We start from the raw sequence: 21,879 nt of genomic DNA, 5'->3' as shown, positions 1-21,879 counted from the left end.
CCTGGGGCTCGGGGGCATCAGACCCTGAGAAGCCCCTTCTCCTTGTCATCCTGTGCTTCCTGTGTCAGTCACTGGGAATCAGGTCTTCGTTACACTGAGAACTGAGTGAGATGTGCCCTTGGCACAAAGCAGGCACAGAGATGGGATCAGTGCAGAGCAGACAAGGGTTAGACTCACCAGCCACAGGGCTTTCTTCCACTGCTGGGACCTCCCACACTCCTCTCACACCAGGCTGTGCCCTGCCCTTCCCGCAGTCTGGAACCCTTTCCCACCACCTTCGCCAAGAGGAGTAACCATCCTGCAGTCACAGGCAGACACCCCCTCCTCAGGAGGTGTGTCCACCAAGGCCCCCAGGAAGCCAAGGACACCTTCCGAAGGGTTGATCAGGGAGGTTTAATGCAGCTCTTGACTGATGCGTGGGTGTGGCGAGCAGATCACCCTGGGGTAGGGAAGGACCCAGGGGCCTACGACCTCCATTGCTGTAGAAAAGACCCAATAGGAGCTGTGGCCTCCATCATGTAGGAAAGACCCAATAGTGGCTATGGCCTCCATCATTGTAGGAAAGACCCAATAGGGGCTATGGCCTCCGTCATGTAGGAAAGACCCAATAGGGGCTGTGGGCTCCATCATGTAGGAAAGTACTCATAAGGCTATGACCTCCATGGTTGTAGGAAAGTACTCACAGGGCTATGACCTCCAGGATTGTAGGAAAGTACTCACGGGGCTATGATCTCCACGGTTGTAGGAAAGTACTCACGGGGCTATGACCTCCACGGTTGTAGGAAAGTACGCACGGGGCTATGACCTCCACGGTTGTAGGAAAGTACTCACGGGGCTATGACTGCCATGGTTGTAGGAAAGTACTCACGGGGCTATGACCTCCATGGTTGTAGGACAGTACTCATGGGGCTATGACCTCCACGGTTATAGGAAAGTACTCATGGGGCTATGACCTCCATGGTTGTAGGAAAGTACTCATGGGGCTATGACCTCCATGGTTGTAGGAAAGTACTCATGGGACTATGACCTCTACAGTTGTAGGAAAGTACTCATGGGGCTATGACCTCCATAGTTGTAGGAAAGACTCAGTAGGGGCCTGTGGCCTCCATCATTGTAGGAAAGGGCACATAGGAGCTGTGACCTCCATTGTTGTAGGAAAGACTCAATAGGAAGCATGAGTCTGAGTTGAGTAACTCAGCCACTGTCACAGTACAGATGAGCAGGCAGGGAACAGGGGTGAGAATACCCTGTCCTCTCTTTCTTCCTGCCCTTTAGTCTTCTGCTGATGCCTCCCATTGGCTGAACCCAGCCAGAAGCCAGAGGGAGGAGCCTGTGGGTACAGTCTACACAGGTCAGCCCCATGGGACAGAGCAGGGTGCAGAAGGGCAGAACATGGGTCTAGAGGGCAAATGGGAGCTGTTGGATTAGAAACCTTCGTTCTGTGGCCCAGCCAGTTTGGGCCCCACTGTTCCACACTCTTGCAGATCCCTGTGCCTCTCCTTGCCAGCATGTATTGCAGTGTGTCGTTGTAGATTGATGTCGTTATTTGATTATCATCTGTGCTATACATACACACTCAGGGTAAGCTCCTTGAGGGTGGCAACCATGTCTGATTTTCTCACCACTGTATCTCAGGTACCTGGCTGAAAATATTTGTTGAATGGACGGATTGAAGGATGGATGGATGGGTGGATGGGTGGGGGTGGATGGATGTATAGGTGGATAGATGAGTGGATAGAAACATGGATAGGAAGAAGGATGGGTAGGTAGAAGAAAGAAAGGATAGATGAATGGATAGATGGGTGGATAGATGGATACAATGGATGGATGGAAGGATGGATGGATAGATGGATGGGTGGGGGGCTGGGTGGATATATGAACGAATAGATGATGGGTGGGGGTGGATGAATGGGTGGAAACATGGATGGGAAGAAGGGTAGGTAAATAGAAGAAAGAAAGGATAGATGGATTGGATAGATGGACGGACGGACGGACGGGCGGGCAGGCGGGCGGGGGGTGGGTGGATGACTAGATGATGGTTGGTTGGATGAATGAATGAATGAATTTTAGCAATAGGGACCACCCAGCCCAGGGACTTCCAAATGGAGACTCCGGGTGCACTGAGCCATGGCTCTTGACAGGACCTGGCCTCCCTGCCACCATCTGGTCCTTGCTGACTAGAGCCCTGCATCGTCCTGGCCTCCTGGCTGCCTCTTAGCTCCAGGCGCCTTCCCTGGAGACAGCATGTGCTCCTGGGTATTAATAGCGCTACTTAGCCTTCCGTGTAATTAGACTAAAGCACAGAGACTTGTTTTCCTGCAGAAATTGACTGCATTGCAATTGCTCTTTAATTTATTGTGCCCTGAAAAATTAATGGAGCTGAAGTCTTGGTTATTTTCCTTGGTTCTTTTCCGTGACTGTAAGGAACAAAAAAGGGGGGAAGAAAGTCTTAGTTGTGGCTGCAAAAGTAGTGAGGGATTTGGGAATTCGTAACAAAGGCACTAGAGTGGTAGTTCTTCAGAGTTTTGTGGTTTTCTAAGCTCTCTAACTTCCAAGAAGCAGGGTGGCACAGGGCAGTCCCACCAGCTCTTGACCCGGTATTAGGCAGGCACCTGCCAATGTAATGCTAGGTGAGGCCCACGACGACAGGGCTTACTTTTCACTCGAGGCTCTGCTGGGATTGGCCGGGCGAGGCTCCTGGCTACTGGTGGAGCTCAGGTGCCAATACCTCTGCCCTCCAGAAACTGAGTGGGGAGAGAAGATACTTTTGCAATCATGGGAGACTTCCTGGAGGAGGGGTCTTTGAAGAGGAGCTTAAAGAACTAGTCAGTGTGTGTGCTTACTTTTTAATGCAGCTTTTTCTTAGAATAGTGAAGGCGACCACGTGAGAGAAGAGGGAAAGATGCCCATGGGCCTGCAGCCCTAAAGCAAACAGCACGTGCAGGCCCACGTTGGAGAAAAGGCAGGGTGTGGGCATAGGAGGGAGAGTCCTCGCAGCAGGGGTGAGGATGTCACCAGCTCACTGGACTTTGTGAGCACAGCAGGCAGGTAAACCGTCCAGCAGGTGGTGAGCTGTGCAGGCCGTTTACAGCCCGCCCCGCCCCCCCCCCCCCCCCACACACACAGCTCAGACGGTAGAAGCAGGAAGAGCGTGCACTTCTCTGCAGAAACGAGACTGTCAGGGCTCACCCTCCGTTCGATTTTGATCTGACAGGGCTCAGGACCAGGAACAGAATTATGGGTATCTTAAGAGAAAGGATTTAACATGGGAAACTGAGTACTTTCAAAAATTTGGGGAGGGCTAGAGGAGGGGCTCCAGGCTGGACCCCAGGGATGCTGCCCAGTAGCCTTCGGAACTGACTCACCCTGGGGCTCCCACATCTGCCACAGTTGGGAAGGTGGGGGCTGGGGTCCCCCGCGGAGTCCCTGAGGCCAAGAATGCATGGCTGCTGCCAAGAGCCAACATCTGGGGGTCACCACCACGGCAGCAATGACAGCCTAGAAACATCCACGCAGCCAGGAATCGGGCACGGGGTGCCATGTCCAGCACTGCCGCCACCACAGCCATGTCTGCACCCTTCCAGCTGGAGACTGGACACAGAGCGCGTCCCCAGACTTGCTGGCCAGTATGATGCACCCAGTCCATTCTATGTGACAGTTAAACTACCCCATACGGCTTTCTTGATTGTAATCTTTATGAAAGCAGATCGCCAGGCCTGTCTTTCGCAGCACCGAGTGGGCTCGAACCCGCAACCTTCAGGCTAGTAGACAAACTGTCTACTAACTGTCTGCACCACCCAGGGACGCAAGATGGCCCAAAGGGGTAGGAAAACTCCTGTCTCGTTCTTACCTTCCAAGTCCCACCCGAGCGCACCTGTTTGCTCAGGAACCCTGGCTGCAAGGCAGTCCGAGCAGTGATGGCTTAGCCTTCCAGCCTCTGCAGTGCCACCAGCCTCCCCAGAATGAGGGAGGAAAGGCTGCCAAGAACCACCCAACTGTGTCCAACACGCCAGGAAGAGCCCGGCGCAGAATTCCACGACTCTGATGGTGGTGCACGACTTACCCACACACCTTTCTGAGTAGGAGCCTTCCCCCTGGCCTCCCCCTACTCTTTCCCCTTTATCACCTGCTGGGTCTGACTGCTTGCTGTTTTGTCTCTCCGAATAGTCTGTGTTTGAGTACGCTGCTGCCTGTCTTTTTCCAGACGTGCGACCTAAAAACAATTAGATTAACCCCACACAGATGGCGCGTACTGGTTTTAGCTCTGGGGACTCAGAGCATCATGGGTGTGCTTTTTTGTGTTTATTTGCTGGTGTTTGTCTTTTATTAAGCAGAAATGGCATGTTTCTGCGACAGTTGATGGTGAATTATAAATCATCTCCCAGGAGGGGAGTTGGGGAGGTATCTTCAAGTTCTGGGACAGACATCAGAAACCGCGGTGACGGCAGTGATAACATCGCCCTTAGTGCAGAGGGCTTAGCACCCAGATCCCAGAATCCACTGCTGCACACTCACTCATCTTTGACGCACTGACTGCCGAGCGGATGGGCAGGAGGTGCGTCCCCAGTCTCAGATGGGCACGTTGAGGCAGGAGGTGGGAGGGCCTGGCCTGGCCTGGGTTCCTCAGGTGACCCGAGGGAGGACTCCTGGGGGAGGCTTCTCAGCCACTGGGATGTGACTGTGAGCTCAGGTGTGTGAGGTGGAGTCATGCTATACTCGAAGACTGTGCCTCCTTGAGCAGCTCACTTAACGTCTCTGAGCTTCCGTTCGTCCCATTTTATGGTACGTGTGTGAACACACGTGAGTGTGTGTGTGTGTGTGTCTGTGGTCTGTGTATGTGTGTGCACGTTTCTGTGTTGGCGTGTGTGTGCGTGTGTATCTGTGTGTATCTGTGTGCACTGACACACGTGTCTGTGAGGGCTGCCCCTGTAATGAAGCCCAACCCCCAAGTCCGAGGCCCTGGCTCTCCTCTCACACCTCTCGCCCTCTGCACACACTGCTCCCCATTCTGGAGTCTTTGCACCCCCACAATGTGAGGCCCCTCCCGTGCCAGGGTTCAGGCCGCCCGGGACCCCTGGACCTCACCCAGAGAGTTTCTCTCCTGCACCGGCTCTCAGCCCCTCCCAGCTGCCGAGGGGCCAGGGGTCACTCCTTATGGAGCCCCACAGGCAGCCCGGGGTGTCAGCCAGTGCTGGGTGCTGAGCAAGGCCTGACGCTGTGTCATGCCGAGTACTATGGCCACCTCCTGGAAGGTTGGCTCCTAATGTCACAACCAAAGTTTTCTGTTTTTCTCTCCGCCCAAAGCTCTATGTGTCGTCTGACCTGGGGAAGAAGTGGACACTGCTGCAGGAGCGTGTGACCAAGGATCACGTATTCTGGTGAGCCCCCGGGATCTCAGAGGGACAAGTCAGCCTGTGGCTGCGGCGCCCTTCCCTCCTCTTGGCCACCCCTCGCTCTTCCCTGCCCAGCACCCTCCTTGCCCTAGGGGGATGTCCAGAGCTGTTTATCTGCCCGACTAGGGGTGGCACAGGACAGGGTTCTTGGCATCCTGCAAGCCAGCAATGTGGCTTTGCACACATGGTGTCCCTGGGGTCCCCTCTCTGAGCCCCCACTTCCTCCTGGGCAGGATGAGTATCCAGGCAGCTCCTGGTGCAGTGGCCACTGTGCTGCGGCCCCTCCTCTAACCCCAGCCCCACACACTGTCACACCAGCCCCTGTGCTGGGCTCTTGGTTCCACTGCAGCACCCCCTCCTTGGCCCAGCCTCGACCCCAGCTCTCCTGTCCCCCTGGGAGTATGGTGGGTGCAGGATGGGCCCCAGACACCCTCACCCCACTGCAAGGAGCCCAGAAGGGGGATGGCAAATGCAAGTGGGTGGGGCATGCCCACACTGAGAGCCAGGAGCACGGTGCCCAGGCCAGCCGGCTGCCTCCTCATCTGCCTCCTGGGGGCTCCCGTCAGCCTTCCAGGGAGTGTCTTCATACCCAGGGCTTGGCACGTGAGGGAGGCCCATGGAGGAGAAGGGGCCCCGAGTCCAGACAGCGGCCTAAGCTGGGAGCCCTGAGCACTGGCTACGCCACATCTCCTCCCGCTGCAGGGCCAGAATGTCCTTGCGATGGAAATGCACACAAGAGTGTGTGTGTCCTTCCCACCACACCACTCTTCTGTGGAAACACACACTCATACGCTCATATACACCCTCGGGCACACTCACACACACTCATGTCCTTTCTCCTGATCACACACTCACACAACACACACACACTCACAACACTCACACACATTCACACACTCACACTCAACACCCACACACACTCACGCACACAACACACACTCACACACTCACATGCACAACACACATTGACACACACAACACCCACACACATATTTACACACACACTCATACACACACTTATATCCTTTTCTCACCTCATTTGTGTGAATCATGAGTGCACACGCTTCCTGGGAGCCCCTGCCCCTTCCCTCCAGGAGAGGACACGTGGAAACCCCCCCACCAGCTTGGCGCTGTGTGTGTTTTCACAACTCACCTCACGAGCAGTGAGCTCCAGCTGCTCCCTCAGGCTGACGGTATCTGTCTGTCCTCGGGACCACTGGCCGCTGGCCTTCGTGCCTTCCGCTTGTGGGGAGCGGTGGTGGCTCCCTCTGTGGCCGCTCTCCAGGGCCTGGGTCCTTCCTGGGGAGCTGGGGCTCCGCCATCAGTCACAGGCTTTGTCACCGATGTCGTCAACGTCACTAATGTCAGGAGCCTGAGCTGCCCAGTGAGGTGGGGGGCTGGCCGAGGCCTCCAGGGGGGCCGGGCTCACGGGAGAGAAAGCCGCCTGCCCGCAGAGCCATGAGGTAAATTGGCGGTAATCCCAACCCTTCATTATCTTGGGCAAATCAAATGGCATCCTCCCCTAGCTGCCCGCCGCTCAGCGTTGTGTGTGAGGGGCAATCACAGCAGACGTGGGGCCGGGCACGGCCCCTGGGACGCGGTGACAGCAGTCTGCTTTAAGCTGTGAACAACGCTGTTTTGACAGCATTTCCACAGCGCTGTTTGTCCTTGAACTGACAGCTGGAATTAGCCAGGCTGTGCTGTGTGAAGGGCGGGCTCATTAGCATTCAGGGAAACCACAAACAGCACGTGAGCCCCTTAGCCTGGGCCTCGGCAGGAGGGGCAGCGAGGGGGCTCTGCAGCACCCAGGGCAGCCCAGGGTCATGGCTGCCTGCTGGGGCCGCCCTCCAGTCTCCCCAGAGCCCGGCAGAGTCGCGGTAACACGGCCACTGTGCCGTGACCACGTGCTGTCCATCACACACTGGCTAAGTGTCCTTGTGCTCCACATGTGAGCTCCAAGTGTGACAGAGGAGGACGCTGGGCTCAGAGGGGAGGCCCTTGTCCAAGGTCAGGCCACCTGCAAGCAGCAGCCCTGGGCCTTGGCTGTGTGCACCCACGGCCAGGCCTGTGCTGGTGAGCGCTCCACTGGACGTGCTGGGCCTGCCCACTCACCTTTGCGCTCTCTCAGGGCAGCCTCTGCCTTCCTCTCCCTTAGCTCCAGGGCCCTGCACCAGGTATGCGGCACCGGGCACGGGACACGGGGCAGAACACCATCGGGGGATGAGGCAGGAATAGCAGAGAAACGAGGAGGGAGGCAGGAAGGAAGAGAGAGGGGAAGGGAGAGGGTGAGTGAGTGAGTGAGTGAGTGAGTGAGTGAGTGAGTGAGTGAGTGAGTGAGTGAGTGAGTGAGTGAGTGAATGAAAGAGTGAGTGAATGGATGAATAAGTGTGAGTGAGTGAGTTCATGAATGGGCTGGGTGTCATGGCCCTAGGCAGGGATGGGTGGCCCAGCAAGCAAGGCACGCACGGGTTTACTTGTGCGTACTCACTAATCTGTAGTGCACAATTTCACATGGCTTGAATGAGTGAGTGAACGAGTCAGGGAATGAGTGAATTAGTGAGTGATCAGAGATGTGGTGAGAAACAGATTAGTAAGCAAGAGCACGCCCATGCACACCTTGCTTCCTGGGTCACCCGGCCCCGGCCCCCAGGTACATGTGAAGCCCCACTGAGGAGCAGACGGTGCTCCCAGAAAAGGGAAAGTGTCTCTCCATTCAGAAAAGAGAAGAATGTCAGGGGTGAGACCCCTCCCAGGAGCTGACAAAGAGTCTGTTCACAAAGCCTGAGTCAACACTTCACTTTGAAATCCAACTCTTGCCATAAGGCAGAGAGATGGACGTGGGGAGTCCTGGCCACCCCAGCTGCCAGTCACAGCCCATGGGTGGGGCCTCCTGTCCACCCAGGCCCACCTCGGCCCACCTGGGCCCTGGAGGAGGTGAAGCAAATGGACACTCTGGTCCTGAGTGCACTGGGAGATGGGTTGGGACCTACAAGGGGCCAGCCCCTCCAGGCAGGGCCAGTGACGGGGAGGGGTCCACTGGAGGTTCAGCCCAGGGCCCGGCACCCCTCGATGGGCAGCAAGTGCCGATCAGGGGCCAGGCAGCGGAGGATTTCCGGGGCCCAGGCACCTGGAGCAGCAGCCTTGCCCCACCATCCCGGTCCTCACGCTCTGGGAGGAGAAGCACCCATGAATCCAAGGTAGAATTGTCACCGTCAGAACTATCATAACCGCAGACAAGAGGGTCCAGGGGTATCGAGGCGCCGGCCCCTGGCACCAAGGTCCTTGCACACATCCACGTGGCGCTGCGTGGGGACACGGGGTGGGGACCGGGTGGCGGGGAGGCGCAAGGATGTGCCTGCTGAGAGCCTGGACCAGAGGGGTCCCCTCAGCCTGTGTGTCGGTCCACTCTTCCTGTTTCTAGCACACACCACCCCCCCGCCACCAGCTCCGCCCAAAGGCAGCCGTGTGAGCAAAGAATGTAGGTTAGTGAATGAGTGGATCTGGCTGCTGGATCTTTGGGTCTTTTAGCTGCAGGACCGTGGAGAGGTGTTTGCACCTCTCTGAGCCTCAGTTTCCTCATCTGTAAAACAGGCAGAACCAAGCGGTGGATGGTTACTGTGCAAAAAGTGGAATACGTTACCTAGACGCCAGGATGTTCCTTGCACCTGAGAACCCGCTGCCTAACACACCCCCAGCTGGGTGGGTGGGGGCAAAGGGGCAGCACCTCAGAGGCTAACAGTGCTCAGCTGCTAACCTAAAAGTTGGAGGTTCAAGTCCACCCAGAGGGATCTAGGAAGAAAGGCCTGGCAATTTGCTTCCAAAGAATCAGCCATGGAAACCCCTGTGGAGCACAGTTCTACTCTGACACACGGGGTCGCTGTGTGGTGGTGGTACGGTGCTTCCGGCCCCAAGGGTCCAAAGTTCCGGTCCCCTGGCGGGCAGGGGGCACAGCCAGCCCACCCCTCCCCTTGGAGAGGGCACATGGCTGCGGGCAGTCGGGTGCCTGGAGGGGCCTCAAAGGTGAAACAGGCACTCAAGGCCAGTAAGCCTGGACTCCACCCCACCACGGCCCCTCAGGGCTGCCCCCGGACTGGTCACCTAGTCTCATGATGGGGCCAGGACACGTCCCTCAGGCTGTGGGCAGGTGGACATCAGGGGTGAACAGTGCCCGGTCTGGTGCCATAGTGTGGTCCTGCCTCTATAAATCTGCCCCTTCCCAGCGAGGGTCAGGGAGCCCTGCCATCCTGGGGGTCTGTTCTGACTCTGCCACGTGTGGGTCGGATCTGAGTCTCCGAGGGCGGCTGTAACAAAATACCACAGCCAAAACCAAACCCGTTGCTGTGGCGTCCATTCCGACTCAGCAACCCTACAGGACAGAGTAGAACTGCCCCATAGGGTTTCAAAGAAGCGACTGGTAGATTTGAACTGCGCCACCAGGACCCTGAAAGCACTACGAGGTGGAGGATTTAAGGGACAGAGATGTATTCTCTCCCCATCTGGAGACTACGAGGCTGAATTCAGGGTGTCAGCAGGGCCAGTCTCTTTGTGAGCTTTGGGGGAGGATCTGTCCTGGCTTCTCAGCTTCTGAAGACCCAGGCATTTCAACTTCTGTAATTCGTTGCCATCAAGTCAATTCCCTTTCATAGCGACCCCGTGTGACAGAGTAGAACCGCCCTGTAGGATTTCCAAGGACGCCAAGACTTCATTTCACCTACTTTGGGCATGCTATCAGGAGGAACCAGTCCCTGGAGAAGGACATCATGCTCGGTAAAGCGCAGAGTCAGTGGAAAAGAGGAAGATCCTCAACGAGATGGACTGACACAGTGGCTGCAACAATGGCCTCAAGCATAGCAACTACTGTGAGGATGGCGCAGGGCCGGGCAGTGTTTCGTTCTGTTGTACGTAGGGTCGCTATGAGTTGGAACCGACTCGACGGCACCTAACAACAACAACAATCTCTACCGAAGCAGATCGCCAGGTCTTCCTCCTGCAGAGAGGCTGGTCTATTCGAACCTCCGACCATCCGGTTAGCAGCTGGGGACTTAACCATTGGGCCACCAGGACCCCTTTCAGCCTCTGTAGCCCAGGCCTTTCTTGGTGTTTCTGGCTTGTCTTTCTCATGTGTGACCCTCTTTGCTGCTGGCTCCAGGGTCCCACAAGGGAGGGGCAGGGGCTCTACCCGTCTCCCGGGACGAGGTGGGCTTTTGGGAGACAGCTGGCCACCTTGGGAAAGGCCAGACTCCCCTCCTGACACCTACCTCCTGCACTTTTCCAGGGCTGTGGCTGGAGTGGACAGCGACGCTGACCTGGTCCACATGGAGGCCCAAGATCCGAATGGAGGTAAGCCAGCGGTCAAGGACACCAGGACTGGGAGCCTCCCCGCACGGCCGAGGCTCAGCCAGCAACCGTTTAGTCGCTCGTCCTCAGTGGCCGCCCTGCCTGTGACCCGGCTATGCTCAGATGTGGCGTGATTGTAAACGTGCCTGCTTTCCAGCTGGGCGTCAACTGAAGTCAGGCAGCTCCGCCCTGGTGGAAAAGTCTATTAAGAGAGCAATTTGTTCTGGCCCCAGAGAACTGAGTGTTTCCAGCTCACTCGGCCCCACCCCGGCACCCACTGAGGGGAGGCAGGGACTGAGATGGCTTCGTTTCTCCAATGGGGAGGTGCCTGCCACCCACCCCCAGCTGGTGTCGCACCGGAGGAAGCCAGGGGCCTCACATGCTAGTTGGAAGGCAGCCATAGGCGATGCATGAACCTGCTGTGTGCCAATAAAACTTTATTTATGCAAAGCTGGGGACACACTGGATTTGGCTCATGGGCTGTAGTTTGCAGACTGCTTAAGACACCTTACCTAGCCTGTCTGTAAGGTGGGACTACTGATAGGTGAGGCTGGAAGGGCTCCTCACAGCCAAGTGCCTGGCACAGCGCCGGCCCCTGGGGAGCTGTGCTTACAGGGAACGCCTGCAGAATCCAACCAGCAGCAAAAGCCCGAGCCAGGAGCAGTTTGGCATTTGGTGTGTCTAGGGCTGTTTCTGGCCAACTTCGGCCACATCACTGCTCGTATCTCCGGCAGGTTTCCGCTACGTCACCTGCCGGATCCACAACTGCTCTGAGAAGACGCTGAGGGCGCCGTTCGCAGGCCCTATTGACCACGGCTCCCTGACGGTGCAGGACGGCTATGTCTTCTTTAAGGTGCGGGCTCCCGAGGCCTCCCTGCAGCGGGGGGTGGGGGCGTGCCTTAGCCACGCGGAGGAAATAATGACACGGCTATTTTACTTTTCAATTGCTGCTTAGCAGTCCATGGTGTCCCCTGTACCCCCGGGGCTGCGGGCACCCCCAAAGGCCCTGACAAACACCAGGCCAGTCTTTGGGGTGGTGCTGGATCCACCTCCCTCTGCCCGCTGCAAACACCCCACCACCACCCCCCCATCAATGTCGCGTCCCCAAGCCCAAGCCCATGCCCATTTGCCCCGTTTCGTTTTGGTTACGTTGAAACTGACTGGAAGCTGTTTCTGGCCATCACCATCCAGCACCGGGTGTCCACTCCCCAGCCACCAGGACCCTGGTCATCACCCCCAGGTGTCCATTCTGCAGGCACCAGGACCCTGCTGGCTGTACCCCAATGTTCTCAGGAGAGAGAGGTCACAGGTGGGACCTGCCCCAGAAACCACGTGGCCCCGCCAGTAAGCATGTGGTCATACATCTTCTTGATTGCCTCCCTCAACAAGTGGCTCACCCCTTCCAAAACAGCCTAACCCAATCCTGATGGCTCAAATCATTAGAAAGGTCATTCTGGCAGGGACAAAGCTGTTTCCTCTGCATCCCACCCGGTGGCCCCATGAGACACGTCCAAAGTCTCCTACTGGGAAAGACACTTGGAATCTGAGGCAGCCCCTCCAGGCTCCCCAAGCTCTTCTTGTGCAGCCATGGGGCTGCTACCTCATCCCAGTCGACCTTCTTTATGCAGCAGGTGCCAAGGGCCCCCGAAGTGAGGGGCTAGGCCTGGCAGAGGGCATCATGACCCCCACCAAGCAGGCCAGCCACGAGGCTGACGCCCACCACCCGCCCTGACTTCCAGCCCCAGTCTCCATTGCCCACTGCTGATGCCCAGCTAACGGCCCCCCCGTAAGTCCGCAAGGCTGTTCCCCGCACCTGGCATTCCTGTCGCCCTCTTCCACCCGCAACACCTGCTCCTCTGCCAAGAAGTGCTCAAGGACCACCTACCCCAGGCAGCCTTCCCTGACCTCGCTTCACGTGGGTGACAGGCTAAGCACCTGTGCCACACCCTGCCACAGCCCAGGTCACGTGTGTCACCCTGCACTGTGGACTCACCTTGTTCCAGCACCAGCCTACCGGTTCTCGGGGGCATTTTCCCAGCAACTCCTGTGGAGGGCTGGGCAAAGAAGGGGTCAGCTTTTCGACACCACACCACACCCCACGTCTGAATGGTCGCCTTTGGCCAGAGGGCAGGGAGCAGCCTGTCCTTGCACTGTTTGGGTTTACTCAATGTAATGAGGGGCACACGTGCCATGGGGACCCCCGGGGTGTCTGGGGGCAGGCCTCACTGGAGGATCTGGGCTGGCGTGGGTGATTCGGGGGGTTCAAGGCAGCAGGGCTTTGTGCTGGATGGGACTCTAACCGGAGCGGGGTGAATCTTTGGCTGTTGCTGTGTGCCGTCGAGTCGATTCTGACTCACGGTGGCCCACGTGACAGAGTAGAACTGCTCCGTAGGCTGTAATCAGATCACAGGTCTTTCTCCCGTGGAGGTGCTGGGTGGGTTCAAACTGACGATCTCTTGGTTAGCAGCTGAGCGCTTAACCATTGCACCAGGGCTCCTTGAATCAATGATTAAAGTAACCAAGTAACCTCCTTACAGAGATGGAGACTCAGCAGGCTAGAGCTGAGCTGGGGGAGGCAGCGGTAGACCCTCCATGGGTGGGGGAGGGGGTGGCTGGCCCTTTTGTGGTTTGGAGACCATGTTTGTCCGTGTTCAGTCAGGGTTACGGATTGATCCACCGCTGTCAAGAGTGGCCTCGTCTGATGTTTAGTGAAATCACTCAGACTGAGCTGGGAGGGCCCAGCCGACAGCACCCGGCAGGGCTGCCCTCTCCCCCCACCGTCCACCCTGAGTCACATAGTTTGCTTGTCTCAACGGTGAGACTCAGGTCCCTGCGGCTCCTCTCCTTGTGTGTCTGTCCCTCCAGGATCCCAAGGACAGACGCTGAGGGTGGCCCTCCTCCTGTGCCCTGCTTCCCTCTTCCCCTTCCCACCCTGGGCTGGGACGGGGGACGCCCACCCCTCCGGGGCTCAGGGCCCCACCGAGGCTGCAGCCACTTCTCCCACCAGCCACTGTGACGTGGATCTGAAAAGCCACCTCCGGGGCAGGGGTGGGAGGTGCCCTGTGGCGGGGGCGGGCAACAAGGGGGTTCAGGAGGCCACTCTCCCCGCTCCCTGGCCAGCCAGTCAGCTCGTTGCCGATGGGCTGTGACAGTGAGGATGGGCGCTCACTGGCCACTGTGACTCCGAGTCCCTCCCACTTCAACCCCAACCTAATCGGGGTTCTCAGTTGTCTTAGGGTTCTCTAGGGAAACAGAACCAGCGGGATACATATATAGACCGAGAGAGACCCTGCCCAAACGGCTTAGCACGTGGCTACTGACTGAAAGGATAGCTGTTCAAGTCTTCCCGGAGGCATCTTGGAAGAAATGCCTGGTGATCTACTTCCCAAAAATCAGCCATTGAAAACCCTGTGGAGCGAAGTTCTACTCTGACACACTTGGGTCACTGTGTGTTGGGGCTGGCTGTACATACACATGATAGAGACAGATTCACATCACGGAAATGACTCATGTGATTGTGGGGCTGCAAGTCCAAACTGTAGGCCAGGCGGTGGGCTGGAGGCTCCTGAGACTCGGAGGTCATGCAGCGTGGAGAGAGAGCCAGTTCTGCCAAAATATCTGTTTACAGCCTCAATGCAGAACACACCCTAAGGAGACTCCGCTTTCAGCTGATTTGCACACTCGGCCGCACACTCACACATACACACACTCAGTGAGACTTAGAGGCTCCAGGATGTCATCGTCTCCTGACCCCCCTGCCCTTTCCCACTCCTCCCTCTTTGGTTTGTGCTCCTCCACCCCAAAAAGCAGCTGCCTCTCTTCCCCTGGCTCTTCTGCCGGCCGCGCCTCAGTGTCCTCATCTGTAAAATGGAGACGGGCTTGTTGTGAGGCTCACATGAGCTGCCCTGGGTGAAGCAGCGGGACGGGGCCGGCACATCGGAAGTGCTCTGTGGGGCTGGCTCCCGTTTCAAGTCTCTTACACCCAGGGGTTTGGTGTCCATTTCCTGGCTTGTGCTTGGCTTTGACTTGTCTGCTCCTCTCCCCAGTGGCTCACCGAGCGCTCACTCTCCCTAAGAGAAATTCTGGGGAATAGAACTTTTTCTGCCTTGTCCCACAATTCAGATGCAGGGAGACGAAGTGCTGAAAGAGCTTGGGGAACAGAGATCACTTCTAACTGAGGGAGGTGGAGGAAAATGTCGCAGAGGAGGGGCATTTGATCTGGGGCTTTGAAGGATGAATAGGAGCCTATCCATTCCTGGAAAAGCGAGTACAAGCAAAGTTTTCTACCAACTAAATACAATATGCAGTTTTCATTCATGAGGACTTGGCTTAACAGCAAGCCAACCTCTCTGAAAGCACGTTTCTTCCTCCCTATTAGACAACCTCAACGAACCGGACCAAGTACTACGTCTCTTATCGTCGCAATGGATTTGTCCTGATGAAGCTCCCAAAGTACGCATTGCCCAAGGTAAGAGTAGGCTCTGCAGTTCCACTGGGCCTGTGACCAGATCCTGAGCCTGCACGGACTTGTGGAGCAACAGGACTGTGCGAGGTGTCCGCTGGTCCTGGGTCAGGAGGGACAGGAGCATGCCTGCCATGTGTCCGGGTTTAGTGGTCACCTCCAGGGCCTCTTCCCTTGCCCCCTCTCCAGCCAGCCTGGCCCTTCCAGCCTCACCCCACGCAGCTTCCACCTGCCTCGGGCCTCTGCTGACTCTTCCCTCTGTCTGGTCTGACACGTGATGACATTCTCAGGGGAACCTCACTGACCAGTGGCCCCCAGGCCGGTCCAGGCCTCTGCCCTGTACTCCTACCCCACCCTTCCCCTTCTGAAGCCTGCTCTCAGCTAGAGTTTCCAGGGAGCTGGGGCATTTCTGTTGTGTTCCCTTCAGCTTGCCTAGCAGCTGGCACACAGTAGGTGCTCAATTAATGTCCTCCTTTCCCTTGCCTGGGCCGGTGAAGAACAGACCCTGGAAGCTGCCTGGACCCTGCCCCAGCCTTGTCCCAGGATCCACATCCCCCCTGCTAAGCTGCTAGCCCCCTTTACAGAGAAGGTGGGTAAAGCTCAGAGAGGCTGAGTAAGCCTCTGAGGTCACCCAGCTCATTAGAAAGAACGCAGGTCTCAGCCCAGGTCTGATGATCTGAGCCAGCTCTGCCCGGTCTCTGTAGAGGAGGCTCGTCCCTAGACGAGTTTAGGAACAAAGAAAGACCCCTTTCCTTCCGCACATATTTACTGAGCACCAAGCACATGCTTGGGACTGTGACAGGAGCTGGCATCACAGCTGTGAGGTGGACGCCCAGCTCAGGAGTGCAGAGAGGAAATCAGTTGACAGGCAAGCCAGTACAATCATGTGGCCAGGCCTTGTGCCACGACGGGAACAAGAGGCAGAGGAGGGACACTGGGGAGGGGGGGGATATAGACCCAACAACCAGGGGAGGCCCCTGCCAGGGGATGTTCCATCGGAAGCCTGAAGGTCGGGAATGAAGTGGCTTTGTGAAGAGCAAAGAGGAAGGTATTTCTGGAGCGGCAGGGCGTGTGAAAAGGCCCTGTGGCAGGAGAAGGCAGCTGGAGAGAGAGGGAGAGGAGGTGGAGGCTTCAGGTAAAGTCCTGGACGTGGGGCTGCGTCAGGCGCCCTCCTTGAGTCTGAAATGGGAAAAGGACATGAGACTCTTGTTTTAATGGTCCTTAAAAAAATAAATAAGTAAACGAATGGATGGATGAATGAATAAGCCCTGGTCGTGCAATAGTTTAAGTGCTCAGCTATTAACCACAAGGTTATTGGTTCAAACCCACCAGCAGCTCTGCGGGAGAAAAGGCCTGGCGATCTGCTCCTGTAAAGATTACAGCCTTGGAAACCCTATGGGGCGGTTCCGCTCTGTCACATGGGGTTGCTGTGAGTTGGAATTAACTCCAGGAACCCAACGGCAACAACAACGAAGGAATGAATGAGAGAGGAACGGAAAGTAAGAAAAAGAACAAGTTCCCTAGATTAACTCCAGGCTTGCTGAGAAGGTAAATTAAAAGCTAATGGTTTTGCTAGGCAGAGGCAGCTGGCCTCCCTGAGGCTTCTGAGTGGCTTCTCTCTACCCCTGGGGATGGTGGCCGCCTCAGTGGGACCTGTGTCTTTGTCCTGATATCAGGAGGGAGGCGCATGGCCGATGCTGGCCTCAGTCCCTCCTGCTTCTCTCTGGGACCCTGGGTGGCCACTGTACCTCTTGGGGGCCAGTGGGGGTGGCTGGGCTAGTGCCAGGCTGTCCCGAAGGTGTCTTAGGTCCACGTGGCCTCTGTGACCCTGACTGACCCCAGTCGTCACCTACGGTTGGACGGTCACAGCGCGGGCGTCTCGGAGATATGACACTGGCAGGAAGCAGCACAGCGTCTCCCTCTGGCCGGCCCTCTGGGGAGGCCAGGAAACGCTGGTCTTCTTCCCCAGCCTGTTTGCTACAAACGGGGGTTCATTCAACAGATTCACAAGGCTGCAGTAGAAGATGGGGCCCCTGAAGTCCTAGGTGGACAACAGAAAGGAGACGTACACGCACTCGCATCGTCCAAGTCTCAGGGGTAGACCAGGACGTCAGCGGCAGCACTGGCTGTGGGGTTGAGTGTGCACGCCTGGGGTTGTCCGGGGTGCAGGGAGGGACCCCAAGGATGTCAGAGAGTCACGGTTCTCTCCGGGACCCCCAGCCCTGTTGCATTGTCACAAGCCACATCTTGGCTCGTCGAGAAGCCTGCCCAGCCAGGGAGCACCCTGTTTCCTTCCCCAAATCCGGGGGAACATGCCAGAACCTCACGGTTCACATCTGCAAATTGCAGACCTGGCTAACTGAATTTCCTAATCAGATGTAGCTGTTTTCTGGTGAATTCGTAACCCTTGTGTGTTTCACCCTGAAGCCACCGCTGTCTTGTTTATTTTTTATTTTTTATTGCTCTAATAACATCATGAAAACCATAGAAATCGGCCCTGGGGGGGACTCGCTCCCAAGCCTCCCTCCCCCCGCCTTTGCCTGGTTTGGCTTTCCTCCCAGAGTTTCTAGCCGCTTCCTGCCTGCCTTCCCATGACCATGTGACATTTTCCCAGAGTGATACACGGCGTCTGCTTTCATGGCTGCATAACTTTCAAATGCGGAGTCTACCTTATACTCCTGCTGCTTGGGCCTTTGGGCTATTTCCATTTCTCCTAATTATAAAGAGCGCTGCAATGGATATACTAGCCTGTGCAGATATTTTTAGTTTTCTCCAGTCGAAGTCAAAGGGGTCTTCTGCACAAAGGATATACATATTTGTATAGCTTAGCTGCTTTCTCAAAGGGTGGTACCACCCCACCCTGCCATCTGGAAAATTAGAATAGACAAGTTTTCACACAGCTTTGCTGAGTTTGCATTTTATCATGTGTCTTAGCCTGCGGTCACTAGAGAAACAAAATCAGTGAGGATATGTGCGCACATATATAGAGAAAGAGACAGACAGAGAGTGATTTATCTCAAGGAAACGGCTCAGACAGTTGTAGAGGCTAGAAAGTCCCAAGTCAATGGGTTGGGCATCGGGCTGGAGGCTTCTTCTGACTCAGGTAGCTGCAGGGGCTGACCAACTCTCGATCAGCAGGTTAGACAGCAGGCTGCTGGCTCATGGGCTGCAGAGGCTGAGAAATCCAAGACGAGCAGGCAATATGCAGGCCGATGGCTCAAGTCCCAAGAACCAGAGGTTAGATGATGACAAGCCGGATGCAGGATCCAGAGGGAGCAAAAGCCAGGGAGCTTTCCCAGAACATCCGTATGTACTGAATGCAGACCACATTCCCAAGGAATCTCCCCTTACAGCTGATGGGCTGATCACATCAGATCACATAATGGAGGATAACTACATCATTGCATAGCAGCCGGGCTACATCATTTCCGTAACTGCCAAACCACGGAGAGTCATGGCCCAGCCAAGACGACACACAACCTCAAACATCACATCTTTTTTCCCTATTTTCTTTCTACTTTAAAGGGAATAAAGGGTAGTGGTCTGCTGTTTTAATTCACCTATTTGTAAGATAAACAACATCATGATAAACAGAGACAAAAATTGAAGTCAACAGTAAACACCCATGGAGGCAGCAGTCAAGAAATCAAATAACCTATTGCATTGGACAAATCTGCAAAAGACCTTTTTAAAGTTCTAAAAGGCACTTAGATTACTTAGGCGCACCTGACCCAAGCCATGGTCTCTCTGGTCACCTCATATGCATGTGAGAGCTGGCCCATGGAAAGGGAGAACAGAAGAAGAACTGATGCATACCAACCGTGGTGTTGGCGAAGAATACGGAATATACCGTGGACTTCCAGAAGAATGAACAAATCAATCTTAGAAGGAATAAAACCAGAATGCTCCTTAGAAGGGAGGATGGCGAGACATTGGCCCGCTTCCTTTGGACACGTCATCAGGAAGGACTAGTCTTTAGAAAAGGACATCATGGTTGGTAAAGTAGAAAGTCAGTAAAAACCAGGGAAACCCTCCATGAGGCGGACGGATGCGATTGCCACGACAACGGACTCAAACACACCAGCGATCGTGCAGACGGCACGGGGCCAGGCAGTGTTTCCTTCTGCTACACAGAAGGTCGCTATGAGCCGGAGGGGACTCGGTGGTAACTGACGGCAACAACAACCTGGAGGACTGAAAAAGCTGAGCTGTTTTTATTTTACTATATTTATTGGGATCCTTTTCTTGAACTCTTTAAACGATTTTTTAAAAAAATGCTCAGATTCCCAAACAGAAACAAACACAAAAATTGGCTGAGGCTGGAACAGACAACACAGGGAAATAGCTAAATAACCGTAAATTATATGAAAATATCCAATACTGTAAGAATAAAGGAAATGCAGATTTAAGCAAAAATTGCATGTTATGTTTCACTCGCTAAAAATACCTAAAAGGTTTGTCTCAATACCGTCAGGCACGGAATGAGCTGAGTTCCCTCCAGGTCTGCTCGTGGGGAATGCATTAGTATAAACTTTCAGAAAAGTATTTTAACAGCATGTAACAAGAGCCTTAAAAACGTCCTATAGTCTCAAGTGTTAAAAAGCGAAGGTGCGCCTGACCCAAAGCCATGGTATTTTCACTCGTCTCATATGCATGTGGAAGCTGGACAATGAATAAGGAAGACCGCAGAAGAGGGGACCCACTCACATCATGGTGTTCGTGACGAATATCGACTGCCGTGGACCGCCAGAAGAACGAACACGTCTGTCCCGGAACAGGTACAGCCAGAACACTCCACAGCAGCGAGGGTGGTGAGACTTCATCTCACATGCTTTGGACGTGCTGTTATCAGGAGGGACCGGTCCCTGGAGAAGGACATCATGCTTGGTAATGTAGAGGGTCAGCCAAAAAGAGGAAGACCTTCAACGAGATGGACTGACACAGCGGCTGCAACGGTGGGCTCCAGCATAACAAGGATTGGGAGGATGGCGCAGGACCCGGCAGTGTTTCGTTCTGTTGTACACGGGGTCGCTGTGAGTGGGAACCGACTCCCTGTACCTAGCCACAACAACAAATTTTCAGCAGTCAGGAAATGGCTCAGAGAATTATAGTACGTCCACAGAATGGAATTTCATGCAGTCATTAAAAATGGTGCTTATAAATGAGTTTAATGGCAGAGGAAAATGCTCTCCACGTAATGTGAGAAAGCAGGCTGCGAACCATGTATGCAAAAGTCTCAGTCACACTCGGGGAAGAGCCTGCTGCTGGCATGCCCTGGTCACAGCGTTCCTCGACTCTGAGAGGGCCCCCAGAGGCGGGGTACGTGTCTGCTTGCTGCCGGCTCCCAAGCCCAGCAGAGCCCAGCACACAGTTGGTGCTCAATAAACACCTGCCGAGCTAATGAGTGACTCACCTGAGGCTCAGGGTGGGATTTGAAGGAGGGAGGAGGAGCCCACCAGTGCCATCCTCACAATGGGGCCATGGAGGGGCGTGCCTCCTCCCACCATAGACAGACAGACAAACTGGCCGGGCTAAGGAGGAGGCAGTACCCCAGTCTAGTGGGTAGGATCATCACTTCCACAGCAGAGCCCAGAGAGGAGCCTGTCCAAGGCTGCACAGCCAAGAGTGGGCTGGAAGAGTCTGGAGAGCCTGCTCCCTGCACCCACCCTGACCCCATGCCCCCATCCCCAGGACCTGCAGAGCCCGAGGTGGTCCACACTCTGTACCCACCCTGACCCTATGCCCCCATCCCCAGGACCTACAGAGCCCAAGGTGGTCCACACTCTGTACCCACCCTGATCCCATGACCCCAGGACCTGCAGAGCCCCCAGGCAGTCCACTCCCTGTGCCCACGCTGACCTGCTCTCTCTCCCCAGGATCTTCAGAGCCCCAGGTGGTCCACTCCCTGTGCCCACGCTGACCTGTCGTCTCTCCCCAGGACCTGCAGAGCCCCCAGGCAGTCCACTCCCTGTGCCCACGCTGACCTGCCCTCTCCCCTCAGGACCTTCAGAACCCCAGGCGGTCCACTCCCTGTGCCCACGCTGACCTGTCCTCTCTCCCCAGGACCTTCAGAGCCCCAGGCGGTCCACTCCCTGTGCCCACATTGACTTGCTCTCTCTCCCCAGGACCTGCAGAGCCCCAGGAAGTCTACTCCTGTGCCCATGCTGACCTGCTCTCTCTCTCCAGGACCTTCAGAGCCCCAGGCGGTCCACTCCCTGTGCCCACGCTGACCTGCTCTCTCTCCCCAGGACCTGCAGATCATTAGCACAGATGAGAGCCAGGTGTTCATGGCAGTGCAGGAATGGCACCAGGTGGACACGTACAACCTGTACCAATCAGACCCGAGTGGTGAGCTGTACTCGCTGGTGCTGGAGCATGTACGCAGCTCGAGACAGGCCGAGGAGAGCGTGCTCGTGGACATCCTTGAGGTGGGTGCAGCTGGTGGGCCACACAGGGCATACCTGGGGTCCTCACCTGGGGGCCAGCCAAGGCTCCCCCATACCTGTCTGCTTCCCCCCTCACTCTCAAGTGCTCTCTCCCTCTTCCTGTCTGTCTCTCTCTCCCTGGCTCCCTTTCTCCCTCTCTGTCTCTGTCTCTCTCTCTCTGCCTCTCTGTCTCTGCTTCTGTCTCTTTCTGTCTCTGGCTCCCTGTCTGTCCCTATCTCTCCCTCTCTGTCTCTATCTCTTT

At 55.9% G+C, this 21,879-nt stretch overlaps 1 protein-coding gene across 1 annotated transcript in view; it reads left to right on the top strand.

The window, feature by feature from the left end:
* The window catches only part of SORCS2 (sortilin related VPS10 domain containing receptor 2), a 568,942-nt gene that overhangs the window by 476,639 nt on the left and 70,424 nt on the right, over nucleotides 1-21,879 (top strand). The window contains exons 5-9 of the mRNA XM_049886699.1: nucleotides 5,305-5,378; nucleotides 10,669-10,733; nucleotides 11,465-11,583; nucleotides 15,109-15,198; nucleotides 21,441-21,620. Coding sequence (XP_049742656.1) covers nucleotides 5,305-5,378; nucleotides 10,669-10,733; nucleotides 11,465-11,583; nucleotides 15,109-15,198; nucleotides 21,441-21,620 — 528 coding nt within the window. The remainder of the gene's footprint in view (nucleotides 1-5,304; nucleotides 5,379-10,668; nucleotides 10,734-11,464; nucleotides 11,584-15,108; nucleotides 15,199-21,440; nucleotides 21,621-21,879) is intronic.

The sequence above is a fragment of the Elephas maximus genome, chromosome 5 (assembly GCF_024166365.1).
Source record: "Elephas maximus indicus isolate mEleMax1 chromosome 5, mEleMax1 primary haplotype, whole genome shotgun sequence".
NCBI lineage: Eukaryota > Metazoa > Chordata > Mammalia > Proboscidea > Elephantidae > Elephas > Elephas maximus.
This window is presented reverse-complemented; position numbering and strand designations above follow the sequence as displayed.